The sequence below is a fragment of the Xyrauchen texanus genome, chromosome 42 (assembly GCF_025860055.1).
Source record: "Xyrauchen texanus isolate HMW12.3.18 chromosome 42, RBS_HiC_50CHRs, whole genome shotgun sequence".
NCBI classification, from domain to species: domain Eukaryota; kingdom Metazoa; phylum Chordata; class Actinopteri; order Cypriniformes; family Catostomidae; genus Xyrauchen; species Xyrauchen texanus.
In genome coordinates this window covers 34,463,243-34,489,242 of record NC_068317.1, presented here as the reverse complement: position 1 = coordinate 34,489,242, position 26,000 = coordinate 34,463,243, and the positions used below count along the sequence as shown (strand labels likewise).

General features: G+C 39.2%; 2 pseudogenes and 2 gene segments (V, D, J or C); 1 reads left to right on the top strand and 3 right to left on the bottom strand.

Annotated features, from left to right (window-relative positions):
- Window positions 1-8,480, bottom strand: part of LOC127635140 (immunoglobulin kappa light chain-like) — a 79,457-nt pseudogene extending 70,977 nt beyond the window's left edge.
- LOC127635142 (Ig kappa chain V region Mem5-like) overlaps window positions 1-12,783 on the bottom strand; it is a 39,449-nt pseudogene extending 26,666 nt beyond the window's left edge.
- The window catches only part of LOC127635141 (Ig kappa chain V region Mem5-like), a 40,143-nt gene extending 25,181 nt beyond the window's left edge, over window positions 1-14,962 (top strand). Inside the window, 2 exon segments of the V gene segment in view lie at window positions 13,290-13,321; window positions 14,512-14,962. Of these exon segments, the coding sequence occupies window positions 13,290-13,321; window positions 14,512-14,828 (349 nt within the window).
- Window positions 1-26,000, bottom strand: part of LOC127635151 (immunoglobulin kappa constant-like) — a 142,577-nt gene that overhangs the window by 39,167 nt on the left and 77,410 nt on the right.

Genomic DNA, 26,000 nt, shown 5'->3' with positions numbered 1-26,000 from the left:
CACAAACCTTTCGACGTCTTTCCTCACAGGCCTGATAGGCTAGTTTCTTCCTCTCCTATTAAAAGACCACATTAGCATGTATGAATTGTGTAAGAGAATGTAAATCCAAGGTCTATTTATGCAAGTATTACCTTCTCCTGATCCACTAAAAGCTTTTATCATACTCCTGGTCTTGCTGGGCACGTATTGCTCGCCATTCTTGAAGAGCCTAAAGCAAAGCATTAATAAAAAATAAAAAATTAATTCAAAGATCACCATCAAATAGTACACGCACGATTAATAAACACTTTAAAGAATTGATTCTATAAAGTGTCAAAATTGGTTACCTGATTTGAAACCACACTTTGAGCTTGGGTCCTCTCAGCCATAGGCACAGTCTCATCTTGTACTGGAGCAATTGAGAGTGGTGGGAATGAATTAATGTATATGGCAGAGGATGTGGATGCCACCTGGCAGAACACAGAAAATCCAAATGACTTCCAGCAAGAACACACGTAGAGGAAACAGAATATATTAGAAAATATCCAGAAGTATAAAAATGACAAAAACTGTTATCCTAGGGAATGTTACTGCTCAAACACCACACAGAATAAATAAATACATCTTAATGCATATTAGAAAGACAATAAAAAGTTTGTGTTTTGCCACTTATCACTACAAAAGTACAGTTTGCCAACAACTGCTTTTAGTTCCTTCACAGAACTAACTTGTAATTTCTGGATCTTACGTCCTTTACCTGTCCTTGCCAATTCAAAGCCTACCAAATTTAAACTGATGCGAGGGTAGCTTTGGCAAACAAAGTTGTTCAATTCAGATAAACTCCAGTTTAACCCAATCTTTGAGTTGAGTGCGTCCGGCCTCTGCTGACTCATGCACGGTTTTCCTAAAAATGGTCATGTAAACATCAGTATAATCAGTTCCTAGTGGTAGAGTAACACATTCATTAGTTGCCAGCCACACACACACTCTTTCAGGACTCCTATCAGTCCTTAGAGATGTTGCCCTGACTCCTACAATGTTTGAGAAGTCGGTTTATAAGAGACAATAAGTTTCACAAATCAAGGCATCCAAACTGTGTCATTTTAGACAAACCCCAAAGTGTTGCCAACCCCCAAAAAGTAGACCTGTATGACTACCACAGTTAACCGAAGATCATTTGGGGTTTCTACGAAGTTCACAGCTTTAAAACTAAAACCCCTCCTAAGAAAATTGTTTATGACTGAGAAGAGCCTGGTCTCACTCAAGGCCATCCCACATTTGAGCATATGTGAAAGAACATTAACATACGATATATATGGTGTAGCTTAGCTTCTGAATGCACCACCCAGATCCTCACACCAACCATAACCACCATTGACTAAATACAGAAAGCTGATGCAAAAGGATTCATTGGGAGGTATTCCTGGACACTCTCAAAGTGATGCCTTGGCATGAGAAAGTGTTGCAGGATGTAACTATTAAAATTGCTACATGGAAACGGTTATATAGGCATCAGAGTAAACTGCTCTACAATATCTCTTTAAAACAAATGCTAAATGTATTTTAACAGTCAAATGTTTCCTAATATAGAGACAATATAACAAATGAAATCAAACAGGCTCAAGCTAACATAAAATTCAAAACAGCTCGTTCCATAGCCTTCTTTGGAAGAAGGTTAGATAGGGTGTAGAGTAAATAACACTCAATTCGTATGTGCTTCAATCTCACATTTACCTAATCCATGTTTAGCCAGTCCCTCAAGTTCTATTGTGGGGGCAGAACACCATTATCTGGCCCTGGAAGGAGGAAAAGTTTTGCATGCCAAATAGGGTTTTCCCTGCGGCCACCAGATCCTCCTGTATACACAAATACCGGTGTCAGCAGTAATTCTTGGTTAAAATGTTCCCATGTTTCCAGCACGACACAAAATGTATTCATTAGCATATTTTGAATATAGCCATTTTTATATATTTGCAGTAGTTCTAGCTGCTAATACCCCTAGCTGAACCCATTCAAAAGCCATTAGACCATAAATCTAAACAACCGCCAATCTTAAGTGCAGTTTGTCGTCAATATCATTTTAAACGAACTTGAATACATTCACAAAGAAGACCGTTATAACTCATTTTAGCAGCCGTTTTGCTTTAGTTGGCATATTATTAAAAAGCTACCCCAAACTTCTGATAGCACATTAGCCATTCTGATGTTAAAAAGAAAACTTACCCGAACTCGATTAACTTGCCGGCGAAATAGTCGTCTTGTTGTGGAAAGTAATGAATCATCATTTCTCACTGCCAGCTCCTGTCTTGCACGGGCTGCAGCATTAAAAGACGATTAAAAACTCCTTCAGCCCTCTGGCTGCTCCGACATGGTGCTAATCAGTGCTAATTACAAGTTAACAGTTAACAGGTGCTATGTGATTTGATTATTTGAACAACAGCACGCTGGGCTCCCGCCTAAAGTGTGATGCGGGCCTAATTTGCATACAGATATCTCCAACGCCTTTTAGCCTAGTCAAAACTTTAATTCAAGATATCTGTAATTACATTTTGACTAGGCAGAATGAAAGTTACAGATATCTCAAATTTTAGATATCTCTAATAAAAATTCATTTCAAGATATCTATAAATTGATAATAGATATCTACAATTAAATTATGACTATCCCTAACTCCAGTTTGAGATATCTACAACGTTATTTTGACTAGTCATAATTCCAGTTACAGATATCTACAACATAATTTCGCCTAGTCAAAACTTAATTTAAGATATCTGAAAAGGAACATGTAGATATCTTGAATTGAGGTGAATTAAAGATATCTTGAACTGGAGTTATGACTAGTCAGAATCAAATTGTAGATATCACAAACTGGAATTACAGATATCTACAACTCAGTTGCAGATATCCATAATTCACATAGTGGATATCTGCAACTGAATTGTAGATATCTGTAATGATAAACCCCATACAAATGAATGGCAAAAGTGACGTCATTTGTCCTAGGAAGAATGTCTTTGTGGATATCTGAAATGACAATTATGGATAGGAAGAATGTAGTTTCGGATATCTGAAATGTTCTTTTTGACTAGGCAAAACTGAATTACAGATATCTGCAACACATATCCAATCTAGCTTTTAAATGTTAAAAGGGCTTGCCATAGTTGTGTATTGTGCAGAGGGAACTTTTAACTTCTGTCGAGACGCATATCTATGTGGAGAAATCTGATCGACACTAGATCTCGAAGCGTAAGTGTTTTAATAATCACTAATGTCAGTTTATCATTAAGATTATTTTCTTGTGTATAATGTGATTTGAATATTAAGTGATTGCTGATCATTTTGGTTGATTAAAGAGGGGAGAGAAGTACTCTGAAGGCCTTTTGAGTGTTTCCAGGCCGAGTGTGAAGCAGTAAAGTGAGTGTTGTAACTAATCAATACTAAAAAAAATGTTTATTGCTTATATGTGTGTTCAATCAGTAGATTGTTACAGTTGTTCTGGTGTCATGTGTTCTAAATGTTAAGGAATAGTGTTGTATTGTGTCTATTACTGTTAACAGAAGGGAAATGGAGTTCATCATTTGCTGTGGAAGTGTGTACATGCTATAGAGGTTTGTGATGAACAGTAAGTTTGAGTTATTTGATTATTCTTTTGAAGTGTATGAATGTTATTTCACTGTGATTGATTGAATATTAGTCGATGTAATGCTTGGAATGTATCAATGTTACTGGGAATGTGAATCTAATTTTATTTTATGCATGTTTTATGTAACATAAGCAGCTTTATTTGATCTTGTAATAATCTGTGTATTTGTTTTCCAGAATGAGATCCACTATCGTTGTCTATGTTAGTTGTCTATGTTAGTTAGATTCCTGTAATTGATTTGTTAATGTGGTGACTGAGAACAGAAAGGCAAGAGAGACTCAGTTTGATAATAAGAAAAACACCTTGATTTATGTCACTCAATTTAGCAAGCTTTTCTGTCTAACATTCTAAATTTGCATAGTTAGCGCCATGCTGTTCCAAGTGCAGTCTGGAATAAACGACCCCTTGAATAATTTATGTTCCTGTGTCCAGTGCTGTCATTAACACTCACACCGGGTCACATATAGTTAAAGTCATGGTTTAAAATGATTAAACTAAGTGTTAAGGGTCAGTGTTTAAACATCGATTGTGTTTGAACTGTAAGATTAATGACTAATGTCTTTGAAGTCCATCCTGGATTAACTGCAGAAACAAGATCATGTGGTCAAATGAAGAAACTCACACACACAGTGTTCTCAGTAAATGAAACAATTTATTAAGAGGTTTTGAAATATAAACATGCAGGAGAGAAATACTGTGGGGTCCAAAAGTCTGAAACAAAGTGTAAAATTATTATTGGTATAATAAATTGAATATTTATTTTTCAGTTGTGCCAATTCTCACTGGTGAGCATTTTTAGGTTACAAACAATTTCATGTTCAAGTTTATTTATAAATCACTTTAAAAACTACAATGTTGACCAAAGTGCTGAACATTAATATCATAAACAATAACACAATATTACTTAAACAATATTATTAAAGCACAATTAAATAAAACCGTAAAAGAGAAAAAAATTAAAAAATAAATCAAAATATTTCCATGAGATTTAGTTTTAGGGGATAGAATATGTAGTTTTAGCATTATAAAAATCATTATGTCAATGGAGAGTCCTCATAATGATAGAAGCACCAACGTGTGTGTGTGTGTGTGTGTGTGTGTGTGTGTGTGTGTGTGTGTGTGTGTGTGTGTGTGTGTGTGTGTGTGTGCATGTTTATACTACATTGTGGGGATAGTAAAACCAGTGGTTTGTTATTGTTTGTTAAATGGCTTATTAAACATAAAAAATGATGTTTATTTGAAAATGCAAAAAGGTTTCTAGGGTTAGGGGATAGAAATTATAATTAGATCTGTATAAAATCCATAAAATGCATCGAAGTTCACAGAGAGTCCCCACTATGATATAAAAACAAGTTTGTGTGTGTGTGTGTGTGTGTGTGTGTGTGTGTGTGTGTGTGTGTGAGTAGCTGCAGTATCTGTCAGTGTATCAGTGCAGTGTGACTGACAGAGGTTTTTGTGTGTGAACACATAACTGCCACTGATGACGTGAAAACTCTGACAGTAATAATGTCCTGCATCTTCAGTCTGGACTCCACTGATGGTCAGAGTGAAATCAGTTCCACCACTTTGTCCTTTTCCAGTGAAACGCTGAAAACTATCACCATACCGAGAATTTATGTCATATATGATGAGTTTTGGAGCTTCTCCAGGTTTCTGCTGATACCAAGATAAAAGATTGCTATGTATTCCAGGATCAGTTTTACACTTTATAGTGACTTCTTCTCCTTCAGTTTTAGTCACAACTTCAGTCTGAGTTACAGTGACTCCTCTGGATTCTGATCAGGAGAAAATAACGTTTGATGAAAATCTTTAAATTGACTGTATATGAAAGTCTTAAAAATCAGTAAATCAGTGAGAAGATTTCATTTGATGTTTACCTGGAATAAAAGCTCCCAGAATCCAAATAAAGATGAAGAAATTCATTTTTGTGTTTGTTGGTTTTGTATCTTGAAAAACAGCCGTGTGTTATAAAGTGTTTGACTCACAGTTATAAACACTCTCTGATCACTGAAGCGTGTGATGCCAATGCAAAGTGACTCTCTCTGGAAATACCCTCTTTGAGTAAAACAGACATCAATCAATAGAATTAATAGAGTTGATTTCTTCAGAGAGCTCTCACTGACATTATACAGTCTGGATTACTGTGAGAAAACATACAAATAAGCACATTGTGTCATTGAGTGACCCAATATTATATATTCTCTTTCACATGTTGGAGTGTTTATATAATCTTGAGCTAACGGTAAATGGTTAAACTGGTTTGGATCACTGTCCATAATGGAGAACCCAGATTCCCCACAGACGACATGAAGAGATAATAAATGTTCATGGATTAAATGGAAATGAATGTAGACAATGACAGAGATTTCTAGAGGAATATTTCATCTCTGCTGGTCCATACAATGCTTGTGAATGATGAGCAAAACTTGATGCTCCTAAAATCCCATAAAGGCAGCAGAAAAGTAATCCACACGACTCCAGTGATTAAATCCATTTCTTCTGAAGTCATATGATAAGTGTACTATTGAATACTACTGATCCATCTCTGTGTAATTCAACAGGGATTTTCTGTTTTGGAGCAGCACTTTCTCTCTCTTTGTCTCCCTCTGCTGGTGTTGTTTCAGATGTACAAGCCACTAATGAGCTTCATTATGAGGGATAATTAGTGGAGGCAGATGTTACAGGTTACTGAGACACTTCAAAACCCCTCAGTTTGTGTCTTTCCATGGAGAGAGGAAGAAGTGTTTGACTGTGAAGTGAATTGTAGTTCTTTGATATTGAGTGAAATTGTGCTGTGTGGTTGAGTGTATTGAAGTAAAGTGTGTGATTGTGTGTTCAAAACAAATAAGAATAGAAAGAAAGAGGGAGGAGAATCTTCCCTTTATTCTTTTGAATGTTTTCTCCATTTTCTTGTGAGAAATGAGGAGTCGAGTGTCTTGAAGAAGAGCTGTCTCTCTATTAGAGTTAGTTTTGATATCGGTGCTCTTGACTCTCCTCAAGTCTTGTCTTCAAGAAACTTCCATTTGAGCTGACTCCTGAAAAATCACTTTATCAACACACACTCGATCAAACAAGAGACTCCAGCACTAGATGAATCTATTTGAATACCTGAACAACATGTATGTTACATCACCTCTCCTTTATATGAGCCTGTCCACTGTCTTTCAGTACTTCTGTGACCTCTTAGTGGTTCAACTGTGTGAAGTGTTTAAGATATCTAATACTAAGTATCAAAGGCCCTTTTCCAACCAGTCATGCAGATCTATTGTTGAACGTATAGGAGTTTTTTCATTAGCAGCATCTGGTACACTGTGAAACCAGAATATGAACAAGTTCACCTTTGCACAAGTCTATTATCTTTAGCTTTAAAGTGTCTTAATGGAGATCCCTGTGGTGGACACCATGATGAAGGCAATGTTTGCAGCCTCATCTTTCATCAACTTCTCATCTAGTTCATCTCTGTGGTTCTTGAGTAATGCCTTTTTAAAGTTTTGCCATGGTCCACATTTCTACAGAATCATGATGTTCTGATCCGGTTCCTCAAACCTCTCATACAGATGTTGGAGCTTTATAGGAGGTTTTTTCTTTTGCAGCATCTGGTTCACTGTATGGCCAGAAATATTCAGAAACTCCCCTTTTCCCAAGTCTATTACCTGCTGAATCAATGTTTTACACTTGGATAGGACATGGTCCCTGTGTTTGTCTTTACGGATTCTTCTATTGGCTGGACGTCCACTCATGTCACACAGAAGAGATCCTAGATTTCATTAACAAGTTCACTTAATCTGCTGTTATTTACTTGAGCTCTAATGAGTCTGTTCTGACTGGAATTATCCTAAATGAGACCAAACATGAACGCCTCAGACCATGTTGAACAGACTAATCCAAAATAATCCCTTGATACATAAACTTGTATTATTCATTCACTTTCAGTTTTGTGGCCTGTTTTGTCCCATGTACTGTATGACACGACTAATGCAGCCTAACTAGAAACGTGACCGTTTAAGTCTAAAGAGACGTTCACTTAACAGAGTGTGGGAATGTTCATTAGTGCAGCTCCGTTAGACATTTAGGCTGCTGTATGTCTTTATATTTGTACGGGACAGAAATTCAGTTTGGTAAAGTTTTTGTACTGTGTGAGAGTGACAGAAGGGAATATTGTTTAAATTTACATATTTAAAGATATTAAATGAAGAACTCCTCAGTTTCCCTGTGTGTAAGTGTGTGTGTGTGTGTGTGTGTGTGTGTGTGAGCAGCTGCAGTATCTGTCAGTGTATCATTACAGCGTGACTGACAGAGGTTTTTGTACGACTCTTTTTCACTGTGTGAACACATTACTACTGATGGAATGAAAACTCTGACAGTAATAATGTCCTGCATCTTCAGTCTGGACTCCACTGATGGTCAGAGTGAAATCACTTTTAGATCCACTGCCACTGAATCTAGATGGTGTATTTGATTCTAACTCATTTGCTTTTTTTTATCAGGAGTTTAGGAGCTTCTCCAGGTTTCTGCTGATACCAGGCAAGAGGCTGATAACCCCAACCCTGATAAACTTCAGGACTGGTTTTACAGCTGATAGTAAATGTGTCTCCAAGATGAACAGATTTCACTGCAGGTGTTTGAGTGACTGTCACTGCACATCTGGATTCTACATTAAGACAACAAAATAAAAACAGTAAAAACTGTTTCATTTCATTCAGGACACACATGATAAGTCATATAGTGTAGAATGAGATATTTTAATGTGTTCTTACCTCTAAAACAGTAGCTAGTGAACATCCAGATAAAGATGCTGATGAAAGTCATGATTGCTGTGGATCTAGATTCTGGATGAAGAAGTTCTCCGTCTTCAGTTTCAAACTCACTGAACTATTAAAAACTCCCAGACAACTGAAGCATGTGCTGCCAATGCAAAGTGTCTTCATGTAAATGAGTGTGATGGCCACGTCAGATAATGCAAAAACAAAAGTTAGATGTTCCTTATGCAGGAGTTTGCATCTGAAAAATGTTACATGTGTCATATTTGTCTGATGCTAAACGTCTCTGATAATTGAATGCAGTATGAGAGAGAGCAGCATCAACATAAGAGACAGTAGAATTATCACCATGTTCAACATGATGAATGAGGTTAAAGGTCAGAAGTCAAAGGTCATCTTTTTGTTTTAAATAATGTCGACATTTTAAATGTGTAATATTCAATCTGTGTGTCACTATTTAAAGTGTCTTTCTACTTACAGAGAGAATTATATGAAGTATTTGATCAAGAAAGTACTTTGGTAAAGTTTGACATGTTTTAAAAGGTTTAGAGATGTTAATAGTTGAGAAAGTTGCATTTACTGTAAATGTAAATAAAATCTCTTGTGGTTTGAACATGTTCACTGGAGACAGAGCTGCTCTATTCTGAGAGAAACACAATCATTCAACTCTGACAATACAAATGTGATTTTCACCTCACACTCTCAGATTCACTGTTTGATTGGTTCAATGATCTGAACTGGAACACACCAGTTTCACTTCTGCTCTATTGAGTCATTTGACATTTTTAAAAGAGTTCAGGAAGTGTGTGGGACCATTACAATTAAATTACACACAGAAACATCTTTATTGGTGATAAAAGTTTAAGGGGTCAAAAGGTGACGAATCACAGACACTTGAGTTCAAATCTTGAGAGTATAAATGTGAGGAAGGGAAGCCGCTGGACTTTTTGGTGTCCTCCTAGTGTAAGATGCAGAGGTGTGTAGTAACAGACTACATTTAATCTGTTACATTTACTTGAGTAACTTTTATGGTCATTTTTAGGGGATTCTGTAACTATGGGCTCTTATGATCTCAGTTTATAAGTGAACATTTTATTTCAGTTCTGACTGTATAAATCCAACACAAGGATCGACGTGAAACCGCTCATCTGGTCGAGGTTGATTATGGGTTTTAGAAAGTAATTAGTAATAATTAATGCAATTACTTTTCAGACAGAGTAATTAGTACAGTAATCTTATTTACACTAAATACATCACAATAATAAACAAGTATTCATTATTAATATGACAAAATTCTCCGTGATTAAAACAGATCAATAAAGACTAACAGCATTTTTTCCTGCTTTCATGATGTGCAACAACAAAGGGAAAAAAGTTTATTGAAATAACTAATTTGGTTTCAAAAGTCCCAGAACGATCCGTCTGCTGTGGAACGGTTCTGATTGAAGCTTCTTGACAAGGACTGAATTCTCCAAATCAAGTGTCCTTCAATTCAACATAATGTCTTCATTTGGCATTTCAGTGACCTGCTGATGGACATAGATACACAAGTTGAATTAAAGTGTGTGTGTTTGTGTGAGTGTGTGTGTGTGTGTGTGTGTGTGTGTGTGTGTGTGTGTGTGTGTGTGTGTGTGTGTGTGTGTGTGTGTGTGTGTGTGAGCGTGTATTTATCACTTTGTGGGGACCAAATGTCCCCATAAGGATAGTAAAACCCGAAATTTTTGACCTTGTGGGGACATTTTGTCGGTCCCCATGAGGAAAACAGCTTATCAATCTCAGTAAATTATGTTTTTGAAAATGTAAAAATGCAGAATGTTTTCTGTGAGGGTTAGGTTTAGGGGTAGGGTTAGGTTTAGTGGATAGAATATAAAGTTTGTACAGTATAAAAACCATTATGTCTATGGAAAGTCCCCATAAAACATGGAAACACAACGTGTGTGTGTGTGTGTGTGTGTGTGTGTGTGTGTGTGTGTGTGTGTGTGTGTGTGTGTGTGTGTGTGTGAGCAGCTGCAGTATCTGTCAGTGTATCAGTGCAGTGTGACTGACAGAAGTTTTTGTACGACTCTTTATCACTGTGTGAACACATAACCACTGATCTCATGTTCACTCTGACAGTAATAATGTCCTGCATCTTCAGTCTGGACTCCACTGATGGTCAGAGTGAAATCAGTTTTAGATCCACTGCCACTGAATCTAGATGGAGTTCCAGACTGCAGGCTATCAGTCAGATAAATGAGGAGTTTAGGAGCTTCTCCAAGTTTCTGTAAGTACCAAAAAATTTACACATAGATCATGTATCGTTTTAATTTCATGACAAAATTCCAGCAAATCTAATTCTGTATGCTTAAGCTAAATGAATAAAACGTCAACTATTCTTCACATCTTTTCACGTGACTTGTTGAGCTCGTTACCATTGAGACATAGCTCGTATGGAGGCTTCATGCTATTCTCCACGCACAACTCACTATGCTTCCCACCGAGAGCTAAAAACCGCATTATAGTGACCACGAGGAGTTTACCCCATGTGACTCTACCCTCCCTAGCAACCGGGCCAATTTGGTTGATTAGGAGACCTGACTGGAGTCACTCAGCACACCCTGGATTCAAACTCACGACTCCAGGTGTGATAGTCAGTGTCAATACTCACTGAGATACCCAGACCTCCGAAACTTGTTTGTTTTAATTGTTTGGTGTTTTACATGTAAAAGAGAGTAAAATAAACAGTTCAGTTTCCATGACACATTTTGATATAATGGCACACTTTTATTAGGGGAGAGCGTGACACAAACAAACACTTTCTGTTTTTATTAAGTTTGTGTAAATGCACTTGGGGTTCAGAGTATTTTTCTTAATTCACATTAATTTCACACATGTCTGGCACAAATATGTGGACTTGTTTCGTGAACACAGCTTAGTGTTTTTTATTGTCATCTACCTGTAAAAGAGGAAAGTGGAACGTGACAACATGCCCCATAGGAGGAACTTTACATTGTAACATGACCATTATGACATCATAAAATCCCCTCTAACAACTATATCTGCTCTAATTAAAACAAATAGAAGATCAACTAAAATATTATTTCAATATAATCATTGAGTAACTTTGACACAGATATTATTGCAATAATTGTGACACTTGACAATAAATACACAACAAAGCCAGCAGTATTGAGTGAAATAATGCATGAATTGAACACTGAACATCTTCAGTCTGGACTCCACTGATGGTCCGACTGAAATCACTATCAGATCCACTGAATCCAGATGGAGATCCAGTTTAACAGAGTTCAGGAGCTTCTCCAGGTTTTTTAAGTACCAAACAAACACACAAACACACAAACACATCACAGCTGGTTAAAAACAATAAAAGAGATGCTTCATGAGTGATCAGATGAACAAAAAATGAGAAATCTCTAATTTTCCCTCAACTGACGTGAAGTCTCAAATTTAAAGGGACACTCAATTGTTTTTAATGTTTCACACGTCAATAACTGAAAACTGTTTCATCTCTCTTTTCTGTTTTCAATAAATTACATTTTTGAAAACAGATTTTGCATGATGCTACGTTCATATGGACAGTGTCCGAATAAAATCTGTCCCGTGTCATATCAGACACTGAAACATGAACAAAAAATGACTCAGTTTACCTTAAAAATAATGTCCTCAGTTTCATTTGTAGTGTTGAGTGTGAAATATCAAAATGAAACACTTTGCTCAGATCAATTCATAATGTCAAATTCACAGTTACTGTGTCTGTATCAGCAGTTCCTCTTTCACTGAAGGAGGTTTTTGTGCGACTCTTTATCACTGTGTGAGTGGAGACTGAGAATGCTGTTGACAATAATAATCTCCTGCATCTTCAGTCTGGACATTTCTGATATTTAGCATAAAGTTTGTGTTTGATCCCCCATCAGTGAATCTGTCAGAAACTCCAGACGCTTTGCTACCAACATAATAGAACAGGAGTTTGGGGATTCTCCAGATCTCTGCAGATACCAGGCTAAATTAGACCCAATATCAGAGCTGGACACACAGTTGAGAGTGACACTGTCTCCCACTGACACCGTCTTCACTTTGGGACTCTGAGTCAGAATAATCTCACCGAAACAACCTGCCACAACAGAAACATCAATCAGTGTTACAGTCAAACAATCACCACAAACATCAATGAACATTTACAGACACAAACACATTCACAACATTCAAACACACTTAAACTAAGAGCCAAAGTTACTTCCAGACTCAAAATCCGACTCATGGAGAGAATCTTTCCTCTCTGATTTAATGATCGCTGCTTGAATTAGACTTTTAAAATGAATCTCACCAGCAGTGAAAAGCAGAAGAGAGCAGATAATGAGAGCGTGTGCTGTCATCTTGACTGTGAATGAGTGAGAACTGAAGGAACAGTGATGTTGGTTTGACAGTCCTGACTAACAGACAGTCTGATATTGTGCTTTAATCAGAGGGGCGGACATTCAAAACTGTTTCCTCTCACCAGCAAATGTGACTGTTACAGGAGAACAGCAGCAATGACAAACAATTCATACATGAAAATACACAAATTATTGACATCTTTATTTCTGATTTATTAAATACATTTCAATCAGTGGAACTTCTCTGGATTTTTCCTCATTGTGGATATTTCACGAGCATTCAGGAGATCAAACTAAATCAAATGAGTTATAGAGTCAGTGGAGTGATACAAACTGTTTATTACAATGTAATATATATGTTATAATGCAATGTTGCACTTTTGAATGAGTTGTTAATGACAGTAAGAAGTGAAAGTGTGTTTGTATGTGTGTTGTGTAAAGATGTGTTTGTGATCATGTGTTTAAAGTGCAGTTAGTGAAGCGCTCAGAGGTTTTTGTGCAGCTGTTCTATTAGTTTGTATCACTGTGGTGGACTTTCGGCAGCGGCACCAGACTGGATGTTGGCAGTAAGTAAATCATCAAATCATCCTTTTAATGTTTCATATGTTTTATAATAATGTTGAATGTGTGTTTTATAATAATGTTGAATGTGTGTTTTATAATAATGTTGAATGTGTGTTTTATAATAATGTTGAATGTGTGTTTTATAATAATGTTGAATGTGTGTTTATAATAATGTTGAATGTGTGTTTTATAATAATGTTGAATGTGTGTTTTATAATAATGTTGAATGTGTGTTTTATAATAATGTTGAATGTGTGTTTTATAATAATGTTGAATGTGTGTTTTATAATAATGTTGAATGTGTGTTTTATAATAATGTTGAATGTGTGTTTTATAATAATGTTGAATGTGTGTTTATAATAATGTTGAATGTGTGTTTATAATAATGTTGAATGTGTGTTTTATAATAATGTTGAATGTGTGTTTATAATAATGTTGAATGTGTGTTTTATAATAATGTTGAATGTGTGTTTATAATAATGTTGAATGTGTGTTTTATGTATGATTGTAACACTATGATTTGAGGGATTTGTCTCACTTTTTTTAATTGTTTTGGTGAAATATTTTTCTGTTTCCAACTTGTGACTAAACCAGAAAATGTAGCAAAAAACTCCCTAATTTTGTGATTTTTTATTTATAATTATTTTTGCAATACCTGATTAGACTCATTGAATAATTTGTCTGTTTTCAGGATATTAATGTGAAATTTTAAGACACTTTGTGTAATTTATTTGTGAATTTGTTGCTCGTACAGAAGTGAGATGTGATTCAGTTTTTGTTGCTGTTCATGATTTAAATTTCTCACATTATCAAGAGTTCATAAAAATGCTCCTTCAATATGAAATGTTTATTAATGTAATATGGAAGATATAAAGTATTACTAATTTCCATCAAACTATCTGTTAAAAGTTCATTATTGTTCAGAATATTTTGTGTGGTACTGTTGAGGTCGGGCGATTTTCTTTTTCATTGTTTCTTAATGTAAAGAGAAATATATGACGGAAAAACATTCTTCAACTTTTGTGTAAATCTATCTGCAAACATACAAATTTATTGATCCGACCGTCAAACTGACATTTATTATTAAGTACTCTATCATTACAAAAATATCTATCAATGTAATTTATTTAGTTTTGAGCTGGAGTGAGAAATCTTTACTTTGTTTCTAATTTGTCTTTTGTGTATTTGTCAGGCAACACTCTTCCTGCCGTGAGCGTCCTGCTGCCCTCCAGTGAAGAGATTTCCACAAAGAACACAGCAACACTGATGTGTGTGGCCAACAAGGGCTTCCCCTCAGACTGGAGCCTGAACTGGAAGGTGGACGGGAGCAGCAGGACTGAGAAGAGCAGTGCTGGGGTCCTGCAGAAGAACGGTCTGTACAGCTGGAGCAGCAGTCTGACTCTCTCTCAGGACGAGTGGATGAAGGCGGTCACAGTGAGATGTGAGGCCACACGGCAAGGCCAGACGTCAGTCATTAGAGAAGTGAGGAGAGATCAGTGTTCTGAGTAGATCCTCTGATTCTCTTCTGCTCTTCTCACTCATGTCTCACATGGAGACTAACAGTGACTTCTATTCAGACAAGTATATGTGTGCTTTTGTTCTTCTGCTGTTTTCTCTTGTCAAAATTCAATAAATGAAATAATATTCAGTAAAGTTTCTGTCTTTTGTATTTGAAAAGTTGATTTATTCACATTATTTGGGTCATTTGCCAGTTCAGTTCACACACTTTATAAATAATCTTCACTCAATGAACCATGAAAACACCTGCAGAGACTTTATGAATCAATCTAGTAATTATGAGTTTATTATGCTATAAATATGTTTTTGAGGACACCCCTAGTGTCCCTGTAATTCAAACAGCTTTAAAACATAATAAACAATATTCAAGTTCAAGTTTATTTATAAAGCACTTTAAAAACTACAATGTTGACCAAAGTGCTGAATATTAATATCATAAACAATAACACAATATTATTAAAACACTTCAGTCCCCATTTAGGAACTTTAACCAAAGTGTCTTTTACTGAACAGAGAAACATTTGAATTATGGGACAGTTCTGAAAAGGTGCGATTGCTGGTAAAACTAAACTAGTAAAATTGTGTTTTGAACATGTTCACTGGAGACAGAGCTGCTCTATTCTGAGAGAAACACAATCATTCAACTCTGACAATGCAAATGTGATTTTCACCTCACACTCTCAGATTCACTGTTTGATTGGTTCAATGATCTGAACTGGAACACACCAGTTTCACTTCTGCTCTATTGAGTCGTTTGACAGTTATGAAGTTATTTAAGTGACATCTTCATAAAACATATGCAACTAATAAACTGCACCAGCTCATCTGTAACACGAGATGAAGACTTTTTTCTGTACTGTAGGTCCACAAGGTTGGACAGATTTTGTAATGGTGGAGAGCACCTGTTGTGACATCTGATCATATTATGGTCTGTTCAAAGATCATTCGATGGTTTGTCTAATAGCAAGCACACAGAATCAGAATAAATTAAACCAAGAAGTTTTGAATCGACAAAATATGAATACTGAACACACAATTAAACATCTAATTTTAAAAGTTGTATTTTACAAACCTCGAGCAAACACTGTGAGAGTCCAGATGAAGAAGTTGATGAGTACCGTAATTTTAGGACTATTGAGCGCACCTGAATATAAGCCGCACCCACTGAATTTTTTAAATTTTTTTATTTTGAACATAAATAAGCCGCACCTGTCTATAAGCCGCAGGTGCCTACCGGTACATTGAAACAAATGAACTTTACACAGGCTTTAACAAAACACGGCTTGTAACAAAAATAAATAGGCTTTAACGAAACATTGTGTGGCAGCGGGGGCGTGGTCAAGCGCCCGTCCGGGAGAGAAAAGCGGTAAGGGCGCTTACATCAAGTGCTGAAAACTGTCACACTGGTGCCAGTGTGACGTGCCGCTCTCCCCACGCTTACTGGAATTAGAGACAGGTGTTAGACATTAGCTCAGGTGTAAGCGCCCTTACCGCTTTTCTCTCCTGGACGGGCGCTTGACCACGCCCCCGCTGCCACACACGGCTTCTAACAAAAAATCAAAAATTAGCAGTAAACCGTAGCCTAGCAAGAAAGTCATTGGTCACTATCTTCCTCCTCTTGTGCACATGAAACCACTGAAGTCATCTCCTTCGGTGTCGGAGTTGAATGGCCTTTTTGCACTGAGTCAATTCATCACGCTGCTGTTTCCAACGTCTCCCGTGCAGCAGCTCTATTTCCTTTTCCAACAGCCAGATCAATCGCCTTCAACTTGAAAGCTGCATCATATGCATTTCTCCGTGTCTTGAGGGTGACAAAATGACTACCGTAATCAGAATGATGGGTGTTTGAGATTTAATCTAAACAGTAAACAAAAAAGTTGTTTGACCTTAACCCGTTCGGCAATTTCATTGGTCTAATGAAAGCTTCATGCCGGCAAAAAACTGAGCACGTCACAGAATGTTTTTTTTTTTTTTTTAAATAAAATTTGAAAGCGGGAAAAATCCATATATTAGCCGCGTCGTTGTTTAAGCCGCGAGGTTCAAAGCGTGGGAAAAAAGTTGCGGCTTATAGTCCGGAAATTACGGTATCATTGTTGTTGTGTTGTTTGTTGATGAAGATTGTGTTGTGTGTTGATGACATTTGTGGTATCACCATCAGCCCTGTAGGTGGCACTAGAGTATGACGAAGAAGTTGTGTTGCTTTATTCTCTGCCTGAATACACAACATTTTGGTTACGAGGATGCCGTGGGATCTAAGCCAGCCTACACCCTTTCTACAAAATGTGGGGGAGCCGCCGATGCCCTTTAAGGCATGGATTCGTGTTTTCGCCAATTATTTCTTGGCTATGGATGAAGAGCTATCGGACACCCGAAAACGTGCTCTGCTGAATCACTGCCTGGGTGCAGAGGGCCAGAGACTGTTTTACATGCTTACTGTTGCAGATGATAAGTACAACATGGCATTATTAGCTATTCACACATTCTTTGAGCCAAAAGCGAATGTGGTGGTTGAATGGTACAGATTTCGCCAACAAGGACAACGGCATGGTGAAACTACGGATCAGTATGTTGCAGCGCTTAAGGAATTAGTGGCCACATGTGAATTCGGTACTATGGAGGAGGAAAAGATCCAGGACCAACTGGTCGAGAAAACTAATTCAACACTTAAACAGGAACGTCTACTCTTAAAAGGGGATCTTTCTTTAAAAAAAGCGGTTACAATTTCAAGCCAAATTGAGACGGCAGTGACTGAGTTGAGAGTTATGAGCAAGCCATCAGATGACACCATACAAGTGATTCAACAGTCCCAACATCAGCACAACAAACTCAGCCACGGCATGGAGAAGAATTCACAGCCGCTGCGACGTGAGACAGCGATGCACTCACCTGCGTCTCAAGAAAAAACTTTCTACAGGTGCTGTTCAAAGCAACATTCTGTCAACTTCAAAAGATGTCCTGCTAAAGAAGATCTCTGTAATTTGTGTAAAAAGAGAGGACATTTTGCTAATTTGTGCCATGGAGATAAACACGTAAGTGAGATTTCAATCCCTGATGTGACTGTGCTTACTATTGGAAGCCCTAATCGTGATTCAAGTAAGATAATGTGTACTGTTCAAATCAGCACATGTGGTTGAACGTGGAATGTTAAGTTAATGCTGAATACGGACTCAACTGTATCAATCATTCCAATGTCAGAGTGCACACAGTATTTCCCTACTGCTACTCTCTCAAAAGATACATTTAGTGAGCTATGGTGGTGATGCCATACCTGTAAAGGGATGCTTAGATTGCATATGGTAATGGAGCAAACCGTGTTCATTTCTACCATCGGCAGATACTGTAAAAATCTAAGATTCATGCAACAACCAAGCTGCATGATGATCTGGCTTGCTGCGGAGACCAGGCCTCCAGTCCTCGGCGTCGCCTGATGCTGGTGCCCGGGGGAGGGGACATCGTAAGCGGTGTGCAAGGAAGCGAAAGCACGGCAAGATGGCGGGGGTCCATGCTAGGCTAAAAACAAACCCTAGCCGGCCAGCTCTCCAATCTATCCTTCTCTCAAATGTTTGCTCCCTGGACAATAAACTGGACTACATCCGCCGTTCAGCTAGTTGGGCTCGCCTCGTTTCGTGCCGACAGAAATGCAGCTCCATGCAGTAAGACTCTTGGTGGTGGTGGCTTGTGTGTTTACATCAACACGGAAAGGTGCAATAACTCTATGCTAGTCTCTAGTTACTGCTCATCACTGGTGGAGCTTGTGACTGTTAGATGCAGATCTTTTTATTTACCAAGGGAATTCACCACTGTTATTATAACTGGAGTTTACATTCCCCCCCAGCGCTAATGCTAAGGAAGTGCTCTGTGAACTTTATGGGGCTATAAGCGAATTGCAGAACGCTCACCCTGACGGACTTTTAATTGTCGCTGGAGATTTCAACCATGCGAATCTCAAAACAGTGCTCCCTAATTTCCATCAGTATGTGGTGGCGTGGTTGCGTAGTGGCTAAAGCACAGGGCTGTTAATCAGAAGGTCGCAGGTTCTAACCCCACGGCAACCACCATTGTGTCCTTGAGTAAGGCACTTAACTCCAGGTTGTTCCGGGGGGGATTGTCCCTGTACTAATTGCACTGTAAGTTGCTTTGGATAAAAGCATCTGCCAAATGCATAAATGTAAATCTTGTTTACACAAACATCCCAGGCGCGTACCGTGCGGAGCCCCGCCCCCACTTCGGCTACTCAGACCACATCTCTGTTATGCAAATTCCAGCATACAGACCGCTCGTCAGACGCACAAAACCGCTCCAGAAGCAGGTGAAAACCTGGCCAGCAGGAGCCATCTATGCTCTTCAGAACTGTTTTGAGTGTACTGACTGGCACATGTTCATGTTCACATATGCTGCAACATATGGCGACTCTACACCTGCTACATCATCAAGTGCATTGATGGATGTACTACAACAGAACTGTTCATAGCGGCCACTCCGGATCCAAAATGGTGCTATTTTTGTCACTTAACCCGACGGGAGGCTGCAACATATGGCGACTCTACACCTGCTACATCATCAAGTGCATTGATGGATGTACTACAACAAAACCGTTCGTAGCAGCCACTCCGGATCCAAAATGGTGCTATTTTTGTCACTTAGCCCGACTTTTATAGCACATGGACATTGGAGCAAACCGTGTTCATTTCTACCAAGTGCATTGATGATGTCCTCTTCTCCAAGACCATCACCACACACTCCAACCAGAAGCCGTGGATGGCCATGGAGGTACGTGTGCTGCTGAGGACCCGAGACTCCACCTTCAGAGCAGGCGACAAGGCTGCCCTAAGAACAGTGAGGGCCAAACTGTCCCAGGCCATCAGAGAGGCAAAGCACGCACACGCCCAGAAAATCCACAGTTACTTCCAGGAGAGTGGCGACACGTGGCGCATGTGGCAGGACATCCAGGCCATCACCAACTACAGGACAACCTCAGTTGCCTGTGACAAATATGCCTCCCTTTCAGATGCACTGAATGAATTCTACGCTAGGTTTGAAGCACAGAACGACGTGGTGGCGAGGAAGACCACCCCTCCTCCCAACGACCAGGTGCTCTGTCTTACTATGGCTGATGTGAGGAAAACTCTACTTAGAGTCAACCCAAGCTGGACCAGACAACATTCCTGGCAGAGTGCTCAGAGGATGTGCAGACCAGCTGGCAGATGTTCTTACCGATATCTTCAACATCTCTCTGAGTAACGCTGTCGTTCCAACGTGCTTCAAGGCCACCACCATCGTCCCCATGAAATAGAAGTCTTCAGTGTCCTGCCTGGAACTACCGTCCCATCGCACTCACACCCATCATCATGAAGTGCTTCGAGAGGCTTGTCATGAGGCACATTAAGAAAAAAGCTGCCCCCCTCACTAGACCCACTGCAGTTCGTGTATCGTCCAAACAGTTCAACAGATGACACCATCGCCACCACCCTCCATCTGGCCCTCACCCACCTAGATAAAAAGGACTCATACGTTCGAATGCTGTTCATAGACTTCAGCTCAGCATTCAACACAATAATTCCTCAGCACCTGACTGGAAAGCTGAACCTGCTGGGCCTGGACACCTCCCACCAGCAACTGGATCCTGGACTTCCTGACTGGGAGACCTCAGTCAGTCCGGATCAGGAACAGCATCTCCACCACCACCACACTGAGCACTGGGGCCCCCCAGCTCGAACCACATCATTAAGTTCGCCGATGACATGACCATGGTGGGTGTCATCAGCAAGAACGACAAGTCAGCATACAGAGAGGAGGTGCAGCTGCTAACGGACTGGTGTAGAGCCAAAAACCTTTCTCTGAATGTGGACAAAACAAACGAGATGGTTGTTGACTTTATTAGAGCACAGAGTGACCGCTCTCCACTGAACATCGACGGCTCCTCTGTGGAGATCGTCAAGAGCACCAAATTCCTTGGTGTTAACTTGGCAGAACCTCACCTGGTCCCTCAACACCAGCTCTATTACCAAGAAAGCCCAGCAGTGTCTCTACTTTCTTCGAAGACTGAGTAAAGCACACCCCCCCCATCCTCACTACATTCTATAGAGGGACTATTGAGAGTATCCTGAGCAGCTGCATCACTGCCTGGTTTGGGACTTGAACCGTTGAACCTTTCTGGGCAAAGCCCTGCAGAGGATAGTGAGGACAGCTGAGAAAATCAACGGGGTCTCTCTTCCCTCCATCAAGACATTTACAAAAAACACTGCATCCACCAAGAAAACAGCATTGTGGATAAACCCACACACCCCTCACACAAACTCTTCACCCTCCTGCCGTCTGGCAAGAGGTACCGAAGCATTCGGGCCCTCACGGCCAGGGATGTAGTGGAGGCTAAACGCACGTAAACGCCGTTTACGCACCTCCCAAAACTCGGAAATAGCGTTTACCCACCTCCAAAGTGGGTTTATCCACCTCTAAATTGCGTTTATCCACCTCTAAATAGATAGTTCCTAAGCCAATTTAAATAAAGCTTATGTCGTTTTAGTTTCATATTGTTCATTATTAGTTTCATAGGTTGTTAAACCTAAGACGAAGTCTTTCATAATGCGCTGCTGCCAGTGTTTAACATGCGCGTGCATCGATATTGACTACTACCAGCTATATACAGCGTGCTGACCTCAAAAATCCAGCTGTATTCTAACAATAACTTAGCTCTCCTTATTAGCTAGGCTCCTTGCATGCTGGCTAATAAGTAATAACTGACAGTGCTGTGTTGGACAGATTTATGCAGCGGTGTTCCATGACGGAGAGAGCGCTAGAGGTACGGGTGAGACAGAGAGAGAGAGAGAGAGAGAGGGACGAGCGAGAGGTAGCCTAGTGCTGCACCGAATGCGCTACGGCTCTCTGCAATCAAATACGATTTTAAATAGGCTTAGTAAAAAATTAAAAATAAATCGAAAATCAATGTGTGGCGGTCAGCGTTGATATTGTGGCGGCCCGCCACAAATAAATGAACATATGGGAAACCCTGGCTGCATTACTGTCAGTGTTGACCAATCAGCAGGAAGCAGCAGACTGCATCAAGATTCATCCGTCACTCACTAGCCCAAACGTCTCATGTAGAACCACTGTATATTATTTTGTGTTCAAAATGGAACTTATATTGTCTTTCTTCTGTTAATTACAGAAACTGAGTTTTCTTAAAATTAAAATATGTGGCACCAGATTCATTCTTCTGTCGTTAATCTGCACTATTTTACTATCTAAACTATTTTGATAATCAATTAGTCAGGTTTTTTAAGACAAAAGTAAAAAATTCTTTGATTCCAGCTTGTTAAATGTGAATATGTTCTAGTGTCTTCTCTCCTCTGTGACAGTAAACTGAATATCTTTGAGTTGTGGACAAAACGAGACATTTGAGGACGTCATCCTCCTGGGCTTTTGGGAAACACTGATCCACATTGTTCTGACATATTATAGACCAAACAACTAATTGATTAATCGAGAAAATATTCAACAGATTATTCGACTATGAAAATAATCCCAAATCCCTAATCATTATGTACAAGTACATTGCATTGGAAGCCCTGGATATAAGCCTCCCTCTCTATCTCTCTTAAATATTTTTGTTCTCTCTGTTTTGTCATTTAGTAAACTTTATAGGTTTCAACCATATTATTCCTTCTTGGGTCTCTTTAACAAGAACTTAGATTAATGTATGAATTGAATAGTGATTGTGTGACCTATGATGAGGGAACAACCAGTGATACCCTTGGTAGTACCATCAAATGATAGCCTATAGCGATGTCATCAGGATACACATACACCGGTAGGCAGTGGCCCACCTTACCGGGTGACCACATCGTGGTCCACCAGAATTTATTGTTTACCCACCTCTTTTTTTACCACTACACCTCTGCTCATTGCCAGACTGTGTAACAGCTTCTTCCCCCAAGCCATCAGACTCCTCAATACTCAGAGACTGGACTGACACATACACACGTGTCCTGAGTTGCACTTTAATTATTGTCACTTTATACCTGGCTGCTACCTCAATAACTGCTATGTGCATAACTCATCTCATAGTATGTTATGTTTACATTTGACATTTTTAGAAACTGTCATCTTTTTGCGCTACTGTGTACTGGTCGGCGCTGCACTGTCTCTCACTGTGCCGATTGTCCTGTTAATTTTTAGTAATTTTTGTACTGTCCCATACTTTTTGCACACGTTTGCACGTGCACTTTATGTAGGTATGTTATTTAGTCAGATATTTAGTATTCTTTAGTATTTTCGTGTGTTTCTGTGTTTGTCCTATATTGTTTTACCATGGTCCTGGAAGAATGTTGTCTCGTTTCACTGTGTACTGTACTAACTGTATATGGTTGAACGACAATAAAAACCACTTGACTTGAAACGACTTGATAGGACAAGACATGTTTGCGGCCCTTGAACTGCAGCTGTTAGATGGCCGAATTACTACATCGCCATGCTGCACAATAAATACAGCTGACACACGTATGGAACCTGAGAAATTGGGTTGTGCAAAAGGATTCACACACTTAGTTAAAGTCCGTGCTGATGTGAAACCGGTACAGTAGAAGTTACGTTATCTTCCGTTTGCAGTGCGTGAAGCTGTATCACAAGAGCTAAAACATCTCATACAACAGGACATGATTGAACCGATTGAATCGTCGGAATGGGTCTCACCGATTGTTGTCACTAAGAAGAAAAAAAACAGTAACATACGACTTTGTGTGGATTTGCGAGAACCAAATAGAGCAGTAGTGGTGGACAGTTTTCCCCTTCCTCACATGAAAGAAATATTCGCAGAACTGAGGGGGTCAACAGTTTTTTCAACACTTGAGCTTCAACGCGCCTATCACCAAGTAATGGTTCATGAAGATAGCCGCAGTCCATTCATTACTCATGAAGGCTTATTCCGTTACAAAAGAGTAACATATGGACTGGCGTCAGGGCCAAGTTGCTTTCAGAGGTTTCTGATGTCGACCATACTTAAAGGCCTTACAGGTGTTCAATGTTACCTTGATGATGTCTTTGTTTCAGGAAAGACCGTTGAGGAACACGACAGGATCTTGAATGCAACAATTCAAAGTCTTGAAGCAGCTGGACTTAAACTGAACTTGGAGAAATGTCACAAGACAGACAGAGCTGTCATTTTTAGGGAACACAATTTCAGCTGAAGTACTTCAGACAGATGCTTCTCATGTTCATGCAGTTTTACATGCACCACGACCGACTGATATTCCCAGTTTACGCTCTTTCCTTGAGCTCACATCTTGGTACTCATAATTCATACCTGACTGATGCAGTGATTGAGCCTCTCAGAGCATTACTTTGAGGATCTTCTTTGTTCACACGGACATCTGATGCACAGACCAGTTTTGAGCCTCATAATTAACAGCCCTGCATTGTCGCTCTTTGACCCTGAGTCACAAACTATCATTACAACCGACATCTCTAACTATGGTCTGGGTGCTGTTCTAACTCAAATTTACCCGGACGGGTCTGAAAAGACTGTTGCTTTTGCATCACGCACCTTGACACAGGCAGAACACAAGTATTCTACAATTGAGAAAGAAGCGTTAGGGTGTGTATGGGCAACAGAAATATGGAGAACTTATCTGTGGTTACGACGTTTTACTTTACATACAGACCACAGTCCAATCATAACCCTGCTCAATTCCAAGGGACAGGGACGAGCAGGACTTCGGATAGCTCGGTGGTCAGCTAGACTAATGACGTTTGACTACGATATCAAGTACAAACCTGGACGAGAATATGTTACAGCTGATTGTCTCGCTTACCATTACAGGGTAGTGAGCCTGGGCTGGAGGATGATGTGGAAGTGGTTGTGCTTACTTTAACCCTCACTGCTGTATCAGCTGATGAATACAACAAGCATGTGCTGCCTGCCCAATTCCTCGTAAGTTACATGAGTTACTGACAACCAGATGGCCAAAATCTTCCAAGGGTCTATGTGCTGACCTACTGCCATACTACACACTTTAACATGAGTTCTCTCTTCAGGATGATTGTGTGGTAAGAGATACACACAGACTGTTAGTACCAGAGACGTTCAGATCGCAGTTCATTGCCTTGGCTCATGATACACACCAAGGTATATTGAGAACCAAGCAGAGACTCCGAGAACTATAATGGTGGCAGGGCATGGACGCCCATGTTAAGACTGCCATCAAGTCGTGCATCACATGCCAATCACATGACAAGTCAGTGGTCGTTCGCACACCACCACTCCAGCCTGTACCCCTTCCAGATGGGGCTTGGGAGAAACTTGCCATCGATATCGTGGGTCCTTTTGACAAAGCCCCGTCAGACTGCCGTTTTGCTGTGACCTTAGTGGATTATTTTAGTAAGTGGCCTGAGATTGTTTTATGACCCAGGTAACCTCTAAAACAGTCACTCAATTTCTCGCAACTGTGTTCATCCTTGAGGGTAACCCGAAAGAACTCATTTCAGATCATGGATCTCAGTTCATTCAATTCAATTTGATTTGTATAGCGCCTTTCACAACACACGTCGTTTCAAAGCAACTTTACAGAAGATCAAGCATTAACAGACGATACAATTATAATGTCTATAATGTCAATGAATCATCATTGTGTAATTAGATAATATATGATTGTTTATCGTGTTTACAAATAAGTAATTAAATAATATTTGTATTGATAACCCCAGTGAGCAAGCTGAAAGTGATTGTAGCAAAGGAACACAAAACTCCATAAGATGTTGATTAATGGAGAAAAATAACCTTGGGAGAAACCAGACTCACTGTGGGGGCCAGTTCCCCTCTGGCTAACATCATGAATATAATGTAAATATTGCTTATGTATAGTTAAAGTCATGGTTTAAAATGATTAAATTAAGTAAGTGTTAAGGGTCAGTGTTTAAACATCGATTGTGTTTGAACTGTAAGATTAATGACTAATGTCTTTGAAGTCCATCCTGGATTAACTGCAGAAACAAGATCATGTGGTCAAATGAAGAAACTCACACACACAGTGTTCTCAGTAAATGAAACAATTTATTAAGAGGTTTTGAAATATAAACATGCAGGAGAGAAATACTGTGGGGTCCAAAAGTCTGAAACAAAGTGTAAAATGATTATTGATATAATTATTTGAATATTTATTTTTCAGTTGT